This window comes from Notolabrus celidotus, chromosome 16 (assembly GCF_009762535.1).
Source record: "Notolabrus celidotus isolate fNotCel1 chromosome 16, fNotCel1.pri, whole genome shotgun sequence".
NCBI lineage: Eukaryota > Metazoa > Chordata > Actinopteri > Labriformes > Labridae > Notolabrus > Notolabrus celidotus.
The window spans coordinates 10125809-10139493 of NC_048287.1; the positions used below are offsets into that span (position 1 = coordinate 10125809).

The 13685-nt window shown below is 43.6% G+C and overlaps 1 protein-coding gene across 8 annotated transcripts in view; it reads left to right on the forward strand.

Annotated features, from left to right (window-relative positions):
- The window catches only part of LOC117827656 (triple functional domain protein), an 88802-nt gene that overhangs the window by 37552 nt on the left and 37565 nt on the right, over positions 1–13685 (forward strand). For 6 of the 8 annotated variants that reach the window (XM_034704290.1, XM_034704292.1, XM_034704288.1 and 3 more), the window contains exons 3-9: positions 3927–4001; positions 6115–6229; positions 7981–8173; positions 10556–10660; positions 10846–11042; positions 12065–12314; positions 13117–13239. In XM_034704290.1, coding sequence (XP_034560181.1) covers positions 3927–4001; positions 6115–6229; positions 7981–8173; positions 10556–10660; positions 10846–11042; positions 12065–12314; positions 13117–13239 — 1058 coding nt within the window. Of the gene's footprint in view, positions 1–1916; positions 1983–2370; positions 2468–3926; positions 4002–6114; positions 6230–7980; positions 8174–10555; positions 10661–10845; positions 11043–12064; positions 12315–13116; positions 13240–13685 lie in introns of those variants that run through there. The other 2 variants (XM_034704295.1, XM_034704294.1) reach the window with 2 other exon arrangements.

The window sequence follows — 13685 nt, forward strand, 5'->3', positions numbered from 1 at the left end:
TCTCTTCAGGACCTCATGTGATTACGAAAAGCCAGGAGCAGCACCAGCAGGCATGCTATGTTGTCCACCATCGTTGTTACTGTGAGGGAAAGTTTGCGGTACCACTGCTGTGAAAAGTGGTCTCGTAGAATTGTCATCATGACATGGCTCTTCCACGGGCTCGAGCAGGTGGAAAAACCAACTGGCGCTGAGTTGGTTCGCAAGTCGAACCAGCTGTGAACCAGCTCCAAACCAGCGCGAGCACTGGCCTGGAACTAGAACCAGGTTCAGGTTGGTCGAAAAGGGGTACATGAGGACTGTTGTCCCTGCGTACATCAGAGCCTGCTGATGTGTGATTGGTCAATACTACTCCGGCTACAAATTCAAAACAACCAGAAGCATAAACGCATGTTGAAAATCCAAACCCCTGAGTTCAGATTCTACATTTCTATGTAGGGTCTGAGAATAGAGGTTACAGGGAGACACATTTATAAAGACATACAGAGTGATGGAACCAGAGTAGATCTCTGCCCACAAAAACCAGAGCTCTGTCCTGCCTGAAGGACACCTTTTCCATTTATCCACCTGTGTGTGTTGAGGTTGTGAGTTTAATCACTTCTGGGAATGGTGTGTCTATACAGGAGTTGTTTGAACAGGTTTTCACTTAGTGAGTATCCCCTGACAGTCATTCATTCACTTCTGGCAGAATATTAGCAGCTCAGCAGGGGGATATTTGGCACAATCACACCCACGAGATGTAGCTTGACATTTATAGGCTGTCAATTTATAGTTAAGATTATTGCTGTGGGGCTCTTCTGGTGCATGGATTCTCTTGCTTGCCATCCAGTGTTTCATCCATTTGTTATAGACAAACCAGTTCGTAAAACACATCAGTCCTTGAGCATAGTCAAAGAGTCAGATTTTTTTCTCAAGAAAGAACTGCAGGTATAGGCAAGCAGGCACAAGGATATGTTAAAGTAATCAAAGCTGCTCAGTCACTTTGTGTGATTCATCCCTGAATATGAGCAAGTAGAGTCATTTAGAGGAAAGTGTCAGAGATTAGTTGACTAAAAGACGTCAAACTAAGTCTAAGTGGATAAAGAAACTATATTTATTTTCATTTTTCCCTCAGCAAACAGCTTGTTGGTCCTTTTAATAGTGACATTGAGAACATCATGCTGTATCATTTTGCAAAAGTCTGAAAGACATTTTGAAAGCTGAGTTATCTCAGTTTCTAAAATGTAAACACACACAGTGAGTCAGTAGATTTGGCTTTGTGTCGTGATAAAGAACTGTAAATGAGAAGATTGAAGTTTTGATATTTAGAAATGATAGAGCTTTTCTTCTTTTTGTGATTGCAGCGTCTGTGTTCCAGTCGTTCTATAAGCTATTGGATCTGTTACCATAAAACTCAGTAAAGACACTTTTGATGCTCAGGAGATGATTCTGATGATCCAGTGCTATTATCAGGTCAAAGTTCAGTTGGATCCTGATGACAGGGATTGGTTGGTGTTTTCCCAGGTTTACTCCGGCTGTAGATAGCGGCTTTTTTTTGCTCTTTTTTAAGAACACATTATGTAATGATTGCCATCCGGGCATAAAGTTATTTTTTACCAGTATAACAAAAAGTGTATCTAAATCTGTCTACCAACCCCAGTTTTAAACCACTAGGCCAACAGCACACCTGGTTACTCTTTTAAACCAACACCATTGTGTAATGGTGTAAATTCTGCTCCATTAACAAATGGGAAAGATTGGTTATTTTATCTATTTTAGTGTATCAGTTTGATACTGGTTAGAACTAGTGGTGCAACGGATCATCGTTGATCCGTACGGATGCCTCTCCACAGTTCGGCACGGACGTGGTCCGCGGATCAGTTGATGAAAAAAGTTGCGCGTGCTCACGTGATGACTGCATGTTCAATCCACCCTCACTCGCCAAGCGCAGCGGTAGTCATGGTAAGTGAAGGAGCAGAGGAACTTGGAAAAACCTCCTGCATCTTGTAAGTCACATGTATGGGAGCATTTTGGTCTCCCTGTGAAATACAGTGAATGCTGAATGTGCTTGAGCCACGTTATGAAATTCCGTCGCGCACCCACTAGACCAGAGGCCGTCAATACGGCCGCGTCCGGCCGCCTATTTGTGGCCCCCGAACTGTTATTTCTTCACTCTGTGTTTTGGTCGGGTCACCTTGTGTTTACCGGGACTTGTCTCCATGTCAACGATACGCAGACAGCCTGTTAATGGGTCAATTAGAGTCCAATGCTGCGAGTGAAATCTTTAACTTTCACTTTCGTTTATGGAGCAGTTCACATATTGGCACTTTGCCAGCTCTAGGACCCTAGAATGCATGAAAACGGTGTGTTCTAAGTTTGCAGCTCAAAGAAAAGTGGACAGTGAAAATCAACGATTGAAAGAAGAATGGAGTGAATCTTTTGAAGTTCCTCAGCTCCTTCACTTGTCATGCCATGAAATGCAGTGAATGAGGTAGGACTGGGCCCACAGATAGGGTGCTTTGCACAAGCAGTACATTTTGAGTTGAATCTTGTTTTTATTTTATTGGCAAAAGTTTAAAAGTATTTTACAAAATAAATGGAGGGACACAGTTGTATGTCTTTTTTTTTTTTTTTTTTTTTTTTTTGCTGATCTGAAAAATGATCCGATCCGTGACTCAAAACCGTGATCCGATCCGAACCGTGAGTTTTTTGATCCGTTGCACCCCTAGTTAGAACCTCCATTGCAGCCATGTTCTCCAAGGCTGATTTCCCCAAAGCATATGATGCCATAACCAACTCCTGTCTGTGGGTGACCGATAAAGATGTTTTAGTCACTTTCAGTTAGTTCTCAGTATGTGTAGCTTGTAACTGTATCTGTGTGGTTTGAAGTTAACTCAGCTATATCCCTGTTGGATATGTTCAGACATCACCTCACCTTTATTTTGACAGTTAAAGAAGTCATGTTAAGTTTCCTGCTAATGAAAACATCAAATTTCCTGACGTGGCTGTTTCATCATTGGCTTAAGACCAGCGGGCCTTTATTTCACTCCTTCAAGGAGGTAGAACCCTTATAATGGAGACATTAGTCCCAGCTGTGCTAGTGTCGAGTCAAACCGAGTCGAGCCATGTTATGTAGCACATGGCCGATGTTAAAGCCCCAGACAGACCCAAAGAGAATCAGTGCTAGTGAGCACACCCACTTAATGTGGCTGTTATTAGCTGATATCAAACTTGGAGAGGAGAGGAGGCAAGTTTTCCCAATGAAACCACTTTGCTCTTTCACTGTAAACATTGACTTCGCTCTTGCCACAGGGAGGAGGGGGCGGTGCTCTTTGGTCAGCATGGCTCTGCTCTGAAGCAACATACTTAATCTCATCACTGTATCACTGATACCACGATAAGACACTTTTTATCACGTAAAAATGTATACCGGATTATTGTGAGTGTTATGAAACTGACATTACTGTAACCCTACTGTAAAAACCTGACGGTAGATGTAAAAAATCAGCAGATATGCTGTGTTTTAACTGGATCTGTTGAAAACTGAAGTAGCCTGTGGCATTTAATGTTGCTTTACCCTGTTTCACCTCTGCTACAACAGCTCTTTGTTTCTCCTTAACTTCCACTCTGTTTGGCCTCACTTTGTCTCACCACTACTGTTACTCAAATCACTGCAGCTATGCTTCCTCTCGGTGTGTGTCAGTGTATTTTTTATTCATTTGTTTTTATGGTTGTTTGAGTGACTTACTGTTTCCTTATGATGTAAATAATCCAAAACAAGAGTCAACCCTTTTGAAATCTGCAGATTACAAGTTGACAAAGTCTGTTCTGTTCCAGATAATCTGCCCTCGAGAGTAAAAAGAAGAAATGCTGATCATGAGGGAGAGAATATGGAGACATGCTTTCACTTTTCTTGTCATTCAAACTACTTTTTCTTTGATTCCTCACAGGTTTCAGGAGAAATGAGGAGATGAGAGCGATGGAAGTTCTTCCCATCCTTAAAGAAAAAGTTGCCTTTTTGTCAGGTAAGATAAAGTCTGTGTCATTTGAGAATGTGTGTGTCCAGCCTCATTAGTGAAACTCAGCTGACTAATCAAAATAGACTAATTGAGCACTCTGCCACTGTCCTTTTGTAGCTCTCTTGTTCTCTTTCCCTTTTTCTCTTAAACATACACACACACACACACGCTATGGATTCAATAATTAGCTGTGTTCTCTGCCTGTAAACTCTCATGGGGTCAGACTGAGTTCCAGACACTCGACCTCTTGACTCCTCTCCACATGCATATATGAACCACACATCAAACACACACATCTCCTCTGGAGTCAGTAGCAGCAGGAGCACCGAGTAGAAGACACTGCAGTCTATCTGTCCCCTCCAAGGAAGGTACAGCTATTTCTGATACACACACACACACACACACACGCACACACACACACACACACACACACACACACACTGATGGGAAGGCACACAAAATCAAGAGTCCTGCAAGGGAAAACTCACAGGAGGCCGAGCTGGAGATGAGGAGAGCCAAGAACATCCAGCAGGATTATTTGTAAACCACAAAGAACATTATTAAGCTCATGCATGCATGCAAGTGTGTGTTTGTGTGTGTGTATGTGTGTGTGTGAGAGAGAGAGTGTGTATTATCATCCCATGTGTCCATGTGCTGATTGAAAATCTCTTATCCAGTAGATGTCAGCAGAAGCAAATTGATTAATGAAATCAAATGCATGTTAATTATTCTGACTGTGCGTGCGTGCGTGCGTGCGTGCGTGCGTGCATATGGCGTGCGTGCGTGCGTGCGTTGTTTGCACACTCCTTTTTGGCCTCCTTGTGTGTCCAGCGAAGGTCATAGGCAGCAACACTGATGAGGACCATGACTCAGACAAACCCACTAAAATCTCAGAGAGAGAGAAAGACAGAGTGAGAAATAGAGATAGAGAAAAAAAGAGAGAGAGAGAAGAAGGCAGGACTAGGTTGCCATGGAGATGACTTACTCTCTGCTATTGCATCCCATAGTAGTTGCTTGCGGAGTAACGTGCTCTGAAATGAAGGAGAGCGGAAGGTAGAGGACGAGCTGATGGTGAAAAGGAGGGTAAATGAGCCAAGCCTATTACCCTGGTTCTGGCCCCTTAATAAATCGGCCACATTAGCCCTCACTCATGTTTGCCTGTTTGCCACGTGACGGTTTGATTTTCTCCTCTGAGCAGCCGGGCCAGCCCCACAGGCACACAGCAGCCCGGCTGAACTTTCTAATTTGAGTTCTGAGCGCGTTTGTTTACAGTGAGCACGTGAGCCGAGCAGCTCACTGCTTCTGTAACTTGTCAGGAACTAAAGAAGAGCATAATCCTCGTTATGATAATACCAGGTATTTATAATTATGATACATGATTCAGTCTCATTATTTCACTGATACAGCAAATGGTACCTAACTAGTAATTAAAAATAACAAGAAGATAAAGGTTAGACTGAAGATACAAGGCGTGTGGAGGCTTAGGTTCTGTCAACAGAAATAGCAGAGAGGGAAAAACATGCATGCTGCAGAGTTAACACAGTGTCCCTGTCTCTGGTTGTACATCTGAATAAAGATTTAAAGTTGTATTGATCATTGTAAGACGTGCAAGGGTCAAAGCTTCTGATGTAGACTTTGTTAAGACAGAGTTATATAAAGGACATACAGACAGAACAGCTCTTGGTGTATGTTGTTATTTCCAGAAACAAGGAGCATCTTCTTCTCCTTCAGTTTGGACCGAACGTGCGTTTCTCTCTGGATGTCATCTTAAAGCCTTCTGTTTGACTGTTTGCTGCTGTCTGCCTTGTATCATTAGATGGCAGATAATATTTCAAATCAATTGTTGCCAGGCTGTTTAATTTAGCAGCTCAGCAACTCATATTTATCAAGCCGATCACTCAGTCACTGGATTAGCCTCCTTGTTACTAAAATGAATTCAGCGGTCCAGTCCTGTTTTGTGGATAAAGTGATATATGATCACGGTAGTTGATAAGACAAGAATCAGGGTTTGTGTTTTTTCATATTGCTACCCAAAGGTAAATGTCCTCATATATGATGTGTCTGATTCTCGCTCTGATCTGACTCTGTGTGTGTTCATGCATGATTTGTTTTGCCTCAGGTGGGAGAGACAGACGTGGAGGTCCGGTGTTAACGTTTCCATCACGCAGCAACCACGATAGGATACGAACGGACGACCTCAGGAAACTGATTGCCTACCTCGCTGGCATCCCCAGGTTACACATTCTTCTCATTTGTTCTGTGGTGTGTGTGTGTGTGTGTGTGTGTGTGTGTGAGAGAGAGTGAGTGTGAGACAGAGAGAGGGGGAGAGGGAGTACACTATCTATTTATGCATGTCTGTCATTTATCTAAAGGGAAGGAGAAGCAATGACAGAAAATGAAGCCAACACCCGTAGCAAGTGGACGAGGCTCTGTAGGACACGTGAGAGAGCAGAGATGAGCATGTGAGGGGGTGAGGGAGGAATGGAGAGAGAAATAATTCAAGACCAGTTTGCTTGCCGCAGCTTCTTAGCTGCCAAAAAACAGTCCTAGTGACATGGTAAGATGCTGAGGCAGAGAGGGAAAGCCTGGGCTAAGAGAGGGATGTATAACAGCAAACAAATGAGGGGAGGAGGAAGGGATCGTCGGAGAGAAAGCAGTGCAAAGAGGGAGGTGGGGAGGCAGGGAAGGGGGGCGGGGGGGATTAAAACTGACAGAGAAGGAGAGCGCATGTGTGAGGAGGTGTGTGTGAGCGAGGGAGCGAGCAAGTGTGCGTGTGTGAAAGCAAAACAAAGTGTCGCAGTAGCAGAGGCAGTGCAGCAGCAGCAGTAGTTACTGTGGACGAGTAGCTCCTCGCCTCGCAGGTAAAACACCGCTCCGGTCCACATCTCTGTTTACTTGTCTGTCTCTTTAATCGGGCGCATGTCTCATCCCTCCATCTGTCCTAATCCACCCATCCTGTCTCTGTCTACATCTCCATTTCAGTCACCACCTCATCTCAGCATGGTTTTAAATCGAGCACATTCACTGTTCATAATATATTTATACGTTTTGAAACTTTTGAACATCTTAAGGCTTTGATAGCATCACTGTCATCATGTCATTCTCATAATATTGTAACTCGTGTTGGTTTGTGGTGGACAGAGGTGTTCTATTTTGGGAGAGGCAACATCTGCAGACAGCTGCTGGCTTTCTACTGACAGCCTGAGAGAGAGGGAGAGGAAGATATTTGTAAAAAGGATGGAGGTTTTTAGAGATGCATGAGTAGATGTATAACACAAACATTCAAACATATCAGTGTAATTAGATGGAGGGATGATAACTTAATGCATAACATGCTCAAAGGGAAGAGAAGCAGTCCAGGGTTGTGAATTAATCGAATAGTTTTAAGGGACAAAAGTGTAAAACTGTACTTTAAAGATTTTTATCCTTTAGTTCTAAGGACAAGTACAGGTAGGTATTTTTGCACTACCTTATGTAATTGTAGCTGATTTCAGAGTCAGGTGTGTGCAGCAGATGTACTTTCTTTCTGTCTGTATGCTTATGTGATAATGTCGGCCCCACAGGGAGATCATGCTGCTGATGCACAAATGTGCTGATTTGTATTTTAATACTTATGCACACATTTGTGACTCATTCGTCACAGGTTTCTGCGTGGGTGAGTGTGTGTGTGTGTGTGTGGGTGCGTGGGCGGCTGGGTGGATGTGTGTGCTGCGTAGGCTTCTCACAGTATAGAAACTGCGTCATCACACTGTTTGTTTTGATTCTCATCATTTTTTTCCCTCTCCTTTTTCAATCTCTATGTCCCACTTCTCTTATCATCTTTCTCCCTTCATCCCTCTCTCATCCTTTCCCACGCCTGTCATCTGTCTCCTCTCTCTCTGGATTATGCTCTCTTCAATCCCTCTTTGCCCCTCCCTCCCTCGCATCCTCCCTCCCTCTCTCCTTTTCAATTCCACCCACTCCCGCCGACCTCCATCCATCCCAGCGAGGAGGTGTGTAAACATGGCTTCACGGTCATCGTTGATATGCGCGGCTCCAAATGGGATAGTATCAAGCCTCTGCTGAAGATCCTGCAGGAGTCGTTTCCATCCTGCATCCACGTCGCCCTCATCATCAAACCAGACAACTTCTGGCAGAAGCAGAGGACCAATTTTGGCAGCTCTAAGTTTGAGTTTGAGGTAAGAAAGGAGAAACCTTCAGTCTTTATGTAACAATAACAGATGATTTGATGATTGTCAGGTTGCTGCCTTCATCTGAGAAGTTGCTCATGTTTGTTTTTTAACCTGCGTACACCCTGGAGCAACACTCAAACAATGATTGAAATCAAACAGCCAGAGCGTGTTTTGCTTTAAACTGTCATATATTACCGTACATGACAACAACAAGACATAAACAACAATTCATAATCAGTTATGTCTAAGCCGTTCTAATTTTGGGAGAGGGTTTATGCAAACTGCTGCAGTTCAGATATTAGACTTAGAGTCAAAGCATGACATTTACGTAACTAAACTCTGCTGCTCAGTTAAACATAGAGTTCTACATTTTTGGTTTGCTTTTAAACACATGTGATGATCTACCTCAGTTTTATATTTGCTGTTAAAGCATTGAGTTAAAAATGTAGAACAGAAGTCAACCTGCTTTTCTGTAATTTGCTGTCAGCTGAGTTGTGATCACGACCGCAGCAGCCAGCTGAGCTGCTCATTGTCAGCACATTTCATTATTTCCCTCCCCGCTGTTTTGGATGCATACTTCTCCAGCCAGTTGTCTACCAGAGGAAAAAAATTAATCGAATTCAACCTCTAAAACAAGCACACAGCAGATCACGAGCCAGTGTTTGCAACGCTGACTGATAAGTGTTAGAGCGCATTATCACAGCTTATTAAATGATAAATCCACCAGAAAAGGGTGACTTCTTTCTTATTTATAAATGTGTGTTCTGACGAGCCGGTGCAAAGTGATAAATAGGACTGCAGGGATTAATCAGCTGTGTTTTCTTTTGCTGTTGAGGTTGTAAAGATGCTGTTGCGTGATTAGAAGTCTGTCGAGTAAACGCCCTCTAATGAGGTCTGGATAACTTTCCATCCTCTGTTTGATCCGTCGTTAAAGAACACTGCTCACTGTGATAATGATGAGCTTCTGCCTCGTAGTGAGGAGACCTGCATCGAGACAAGCCAAACCCCTGTATCATCCTGTTCCTGTCCACAGTGTATGCTTAGATTCCTGTTAAGTGTGGATCTGAAGTAATTGAGTGGAAGTAGCTGTGATTGCTCACATGGCTGTACACACACAGGTCCACTGTAGTCTGATGACACCATATTGATTCTTTGAGGGAAGAATAGACAGATGCCACAGGGCAGGTTATAGTTACCCACAACCTGCCCTGATGTGGAACAAGGGCCATGCGGGTGATCCACTGTGTACCTTCCTTTATGTATCTCTATCTGAATGCACACTGGAACATTTTGGTGGTGTTTTGTGCAAAATTGAATCCCTGAGTAAACAGGTCTTTTTCAGCATTATACACCAATCAACTCTGAGCACATCCATTATTGATTGTTACAGAAGCAGGCATGTGTTTCTGTGTGTGCTCAAATGATTTTCCTCCTCTGCTGGTAAAGACAAGAAAAACTGATACAGGATTTGTTTCAGAATGTCCTCTCTCCTCCCTTTGGGTTGATTGGATTGAGGTGGAAAGAAAAGAAGCGTGAAGCCAAGGAGAAGAGAGCTCGCTGCAACCTTGACTTTTACTGCTGATGAATTGTTTGGTTCTGTGTGGGGTGTAAACTGTACCCAATAGCCCTGACAGACTCCCTCTCTCTCCATTCAGGAGTACAAATCAATTAAGTTGAACAACAATAGCAAACATAGCAGTAACAGTCCTCTCGCTCTGTTAAGGGCCACTGTGCTTTTTTACCCAAGGACAACAGTTTGTTTCTGCATTGTTTGGCCTACACAGCTATGTAGCTATCCTTCCGTCTCCATCCATCTCTGGCCATGTGTGTGGGGGTGTTGTGCGGAGGTGGCTTAGCAGAAACACAGAGGCACCGAGACCAAGCAGGGAGACATTTCCTTACTGTTTTCTCTGAAATGGATATCGTAATGTGAAGATGTTGTGCGGAGAGGATTTGATTCCACTTATCTTTAAAGTGAAGGATGACCAGAGGTGGTCTAAACGAATCTCAGGAAGGATTTAGGATATGTGTTTGGTACAGATAAGGTGTCGAGAGACAATCTGTCATGAGGGCATGCGCCTCTGTTTTGACTTGTTTGGGTTGATTGTTACATGTAAATGGGACGGTCAGGATGAAGAGTTAATTAGCAATATGAAAAGACAGAAGCGTGCTCAAGCCATGTTATGGCTGCTAAAGGGGTTTGCTTACATGCTCTGTTAATAGCAACATTTTGATAATCACAGAGCGTCAGTGAAATAACGCAGTGAGGGACGAGGAGAGATTAAAAGCACTTTGCTCTCATTTGGCATAATTAAAACTAAATCCACATAAACCCCCTCATTTTCCTTTTCTCTGTCTTCTCTTCTCTCCCCTACCTTTGCACCCCAGACCACCATGGTGTCACTAGAGGGCCTTACGAAGGTCGTCGACCCCTCCCAGCTGACAGCCGACTTCGATGGCAGCCTGGACTACAATCATGAAGAATGGATCGAGGTGAGATCACTCACTCTTTCTCTTGAGCTGAAACGACTGATTGGAAATCCATCCTGGAATCCCTAAAACCCTGAAGTCTTAAAGAGATGCAGCAACGAGTCTGCATCTTTTTTTGAGAATAGCATGCAGTGCTGTGTTTGTAATACTACCTCCTCGCTCAGATGTTGTGTGGTGTTGTTCTACAGGTGCGTGTCGCATTCGAGGAGTTCTCCGGTCACGCCACCCAGATGTTGGCTCGACTGGAGGAGATGCAAGAAACGGTGTCGAGGAAAGACTTTCCCCAAGATCTGGACGGAGCGCGGCGTATGATAGAGGAACACGCCACGCTGAAGAAGAAGGTCATAAAAGCTCCGATAGAGGAGCTGGACACTGAGGGACAGAGGTTAGCAAGCACACCGGGTTTTTTTTTCACTTTGGCAAAACACATTTTCAAGAAGTATGAAGATACTTGCTTGTTAAGCTTCATGCAAACATTTATTATTATTATTATTATTATTATTATTATTATTATTATTATTTATGTTAATGTACTTGTACTTAAATTACTTAATTTACAATACACTTTCATGAAAAAGGTCCTGAAAGCTAAATAGAAAGTTTAAATCTTAAATGAGGTCAATCTAAAATACCTTTTTACTGTGAGGGGTGATCATGACAAGCAGATTTGCAAAGACAAAAAGAGGTGTGCAATAAATAAAGAAAAGAAAACATAGTCTAAAGACACAAAGGTTGATAGTTTATTTAGTTCTTCTAACATTTTTTGGTCCCGTCAGCTTTATTTGATAGGACAGTGGACAGAGTTGGGAAATGTGGGGAAGAGAAATTGGGGATGACATGCTCTAAGGGGCTGAGGGTTGGAGTCTAACCCAAGTCTGACAGCTTCTGTATTTAGGGCCCTCGCTCTGAACACTGAGCCAAACTAGTGTCTCCAATCTGCATTTCTGGACAGCTAGGAGATGCATTATTATGAGGAGAGGAACATTTTCTAATTCACTCAAGAAAATGTAAAATATAAGAGCTTGTTTGCATCCTGCAGCTGAGCAGTGACCCTCCTCATGAGTAAAGCAGAGAGGCCAGTGTACTTGAGAGGAGCTGTTTTTGTAATAGGGCTGATGAAGTGCACCCAAACCCTCACTTAAATGCTTAATGCACTCACTCTCCTGTTTGAATAGAAATATTACATCAGCAGTTTTGTCACAGTTTGCGCAAATGTTCTGTGCGAATATAGAATTATTAACGGAGTGATTATTTCTCTTCTGTTGATGTGATATTTAACACATCAACAGAACTAAGCCTTTCACACAAACACAGAGTTTTTTTTCAGTAAAACAAAAAAAAAAAAGGGAAACACAGGCATGAGTAATTGAGCCGCGCCATTTAACCACATATTAAATCCATCTCCAGGTTGCTGCAGCGAATCCAGAGCAGCGAGTCCTTCTCCAACCGTAACGGCAGCAGTGGTGGCAGTGGTGGCAGCAGCAGTAGCAGCAGTGGGATGTGCAATGCCGACACCCAGGGACTGGTACCGAGGATCAGCCAGCTGCTGGAAAAACTGCACTCCACCAGACAGCACCTCCACCAGGCCTGGCATGTCCGCAAACTCCAGCTGGATCAGTGCTTCCAGCTCCGCCTGTTCGAACAGGACGCAGAGAAGGTTGGTTGCTGATGTCAGGGTCATTCAGCATGGGTAGTGATGTAGTGGTAATCTATAACCACAGCTGGTGATCACTGTAGGGCACACAAGTGCCAATATAAACAATAACTTAATTACATCCAGAGAGAAACATTGATTAATGAACTTGTTTCCCTTTTATTTTGGCACTCAGCAGTAATCTGTCAAATTAAACACGAGACTAAAACTAAATGGCTTCATCTCCCAACTCCTCCAAGTATAAGAGACGAGGAGAGGAGAGGAGAGGAGAGGAGAGGAGAGGAGAGGAGAGGAGAGGAGAGGGAGGCTTCTGCAGGCACAAAGCCACCTACTCTGCTGCCACCTCAGACAGCTCAGGTGATGACAGCTGTGACACAAACTAGAAAGAGCTGGGGAGAGAAATTCAGAGATCCTTGTTTGAAGGAAGAGAATAAAATAGCAGGTTGCAGCAACAGGGAGAGCTGCAGTCTTGGAGACACTGCAGTAGTAGGAGCTTGTTGCTAGGACACCATAGGCCACGAGTTGTTCTCTTGGAGAGCCTGAGAGGATACTCTTAATAGAGGCAGTCCATTTCTCTGTATACTGGCCTGGAAAGATGACAAGTATCCGCTCCCTGCAGCAGTACACAAACACACTCAGGTCTTTCCACACGGCTCGGTGCCAGCTGTTTGTTTTTACCTGCCTTTGCAACAATCTGTGAAAGTCATCATTGAACCTTTACCTTGTGTGTATATGTTTTGGTTTTGGCTTGCTCATTGTTTTTTTTTCTCTCTATGTGTCTTTTCTGTCATCCTCCTTGCCTCAGATGTTTGACTGGATCATGCACAACAAGGGTTTGTTCCTGGCAGGCTACACGGAGATCGGCAACAACCACCCCCACGCTGTTGAGCTGCAAACCCAGCACAACCACTTCGCTATGAACTGCATGGTAAGACATGCACGCATATATACATAAACACACACTCCTTCACAGCAGGAGGTAATGCTTGTCCACCCACTTGGACTATCAGGTCTTTGCCCTGCACTGTGTAATCATATAGTTATTGCACTTAGCGTCAACCTCTAGTATTGTGTTTGAGTGTTTGTTTGGATCAGCCTCTGCTTGTGTGTACTTGCACATTTCTGCGTGTTAGCGGCGGCACAATCAGGTATTGAATAATCCTATTCTCTGTCCACAGTCGGCCTTATGTAACCATTATAAAACCGTTGAGAGGAGGAATCAAATTAGTTGCTATAGCTCTCAGAAGAGAAATGATGGCTCTCTTCAATAGCTCTCACCTCAGTCTCTGTCCCTTTTTTTACTTCCAGAGATGCCAGCCTTTCTTGCTGCCATTTAATTTTGACTTTTTCTAGAGCTCTCTTGTCTCCTTTTTT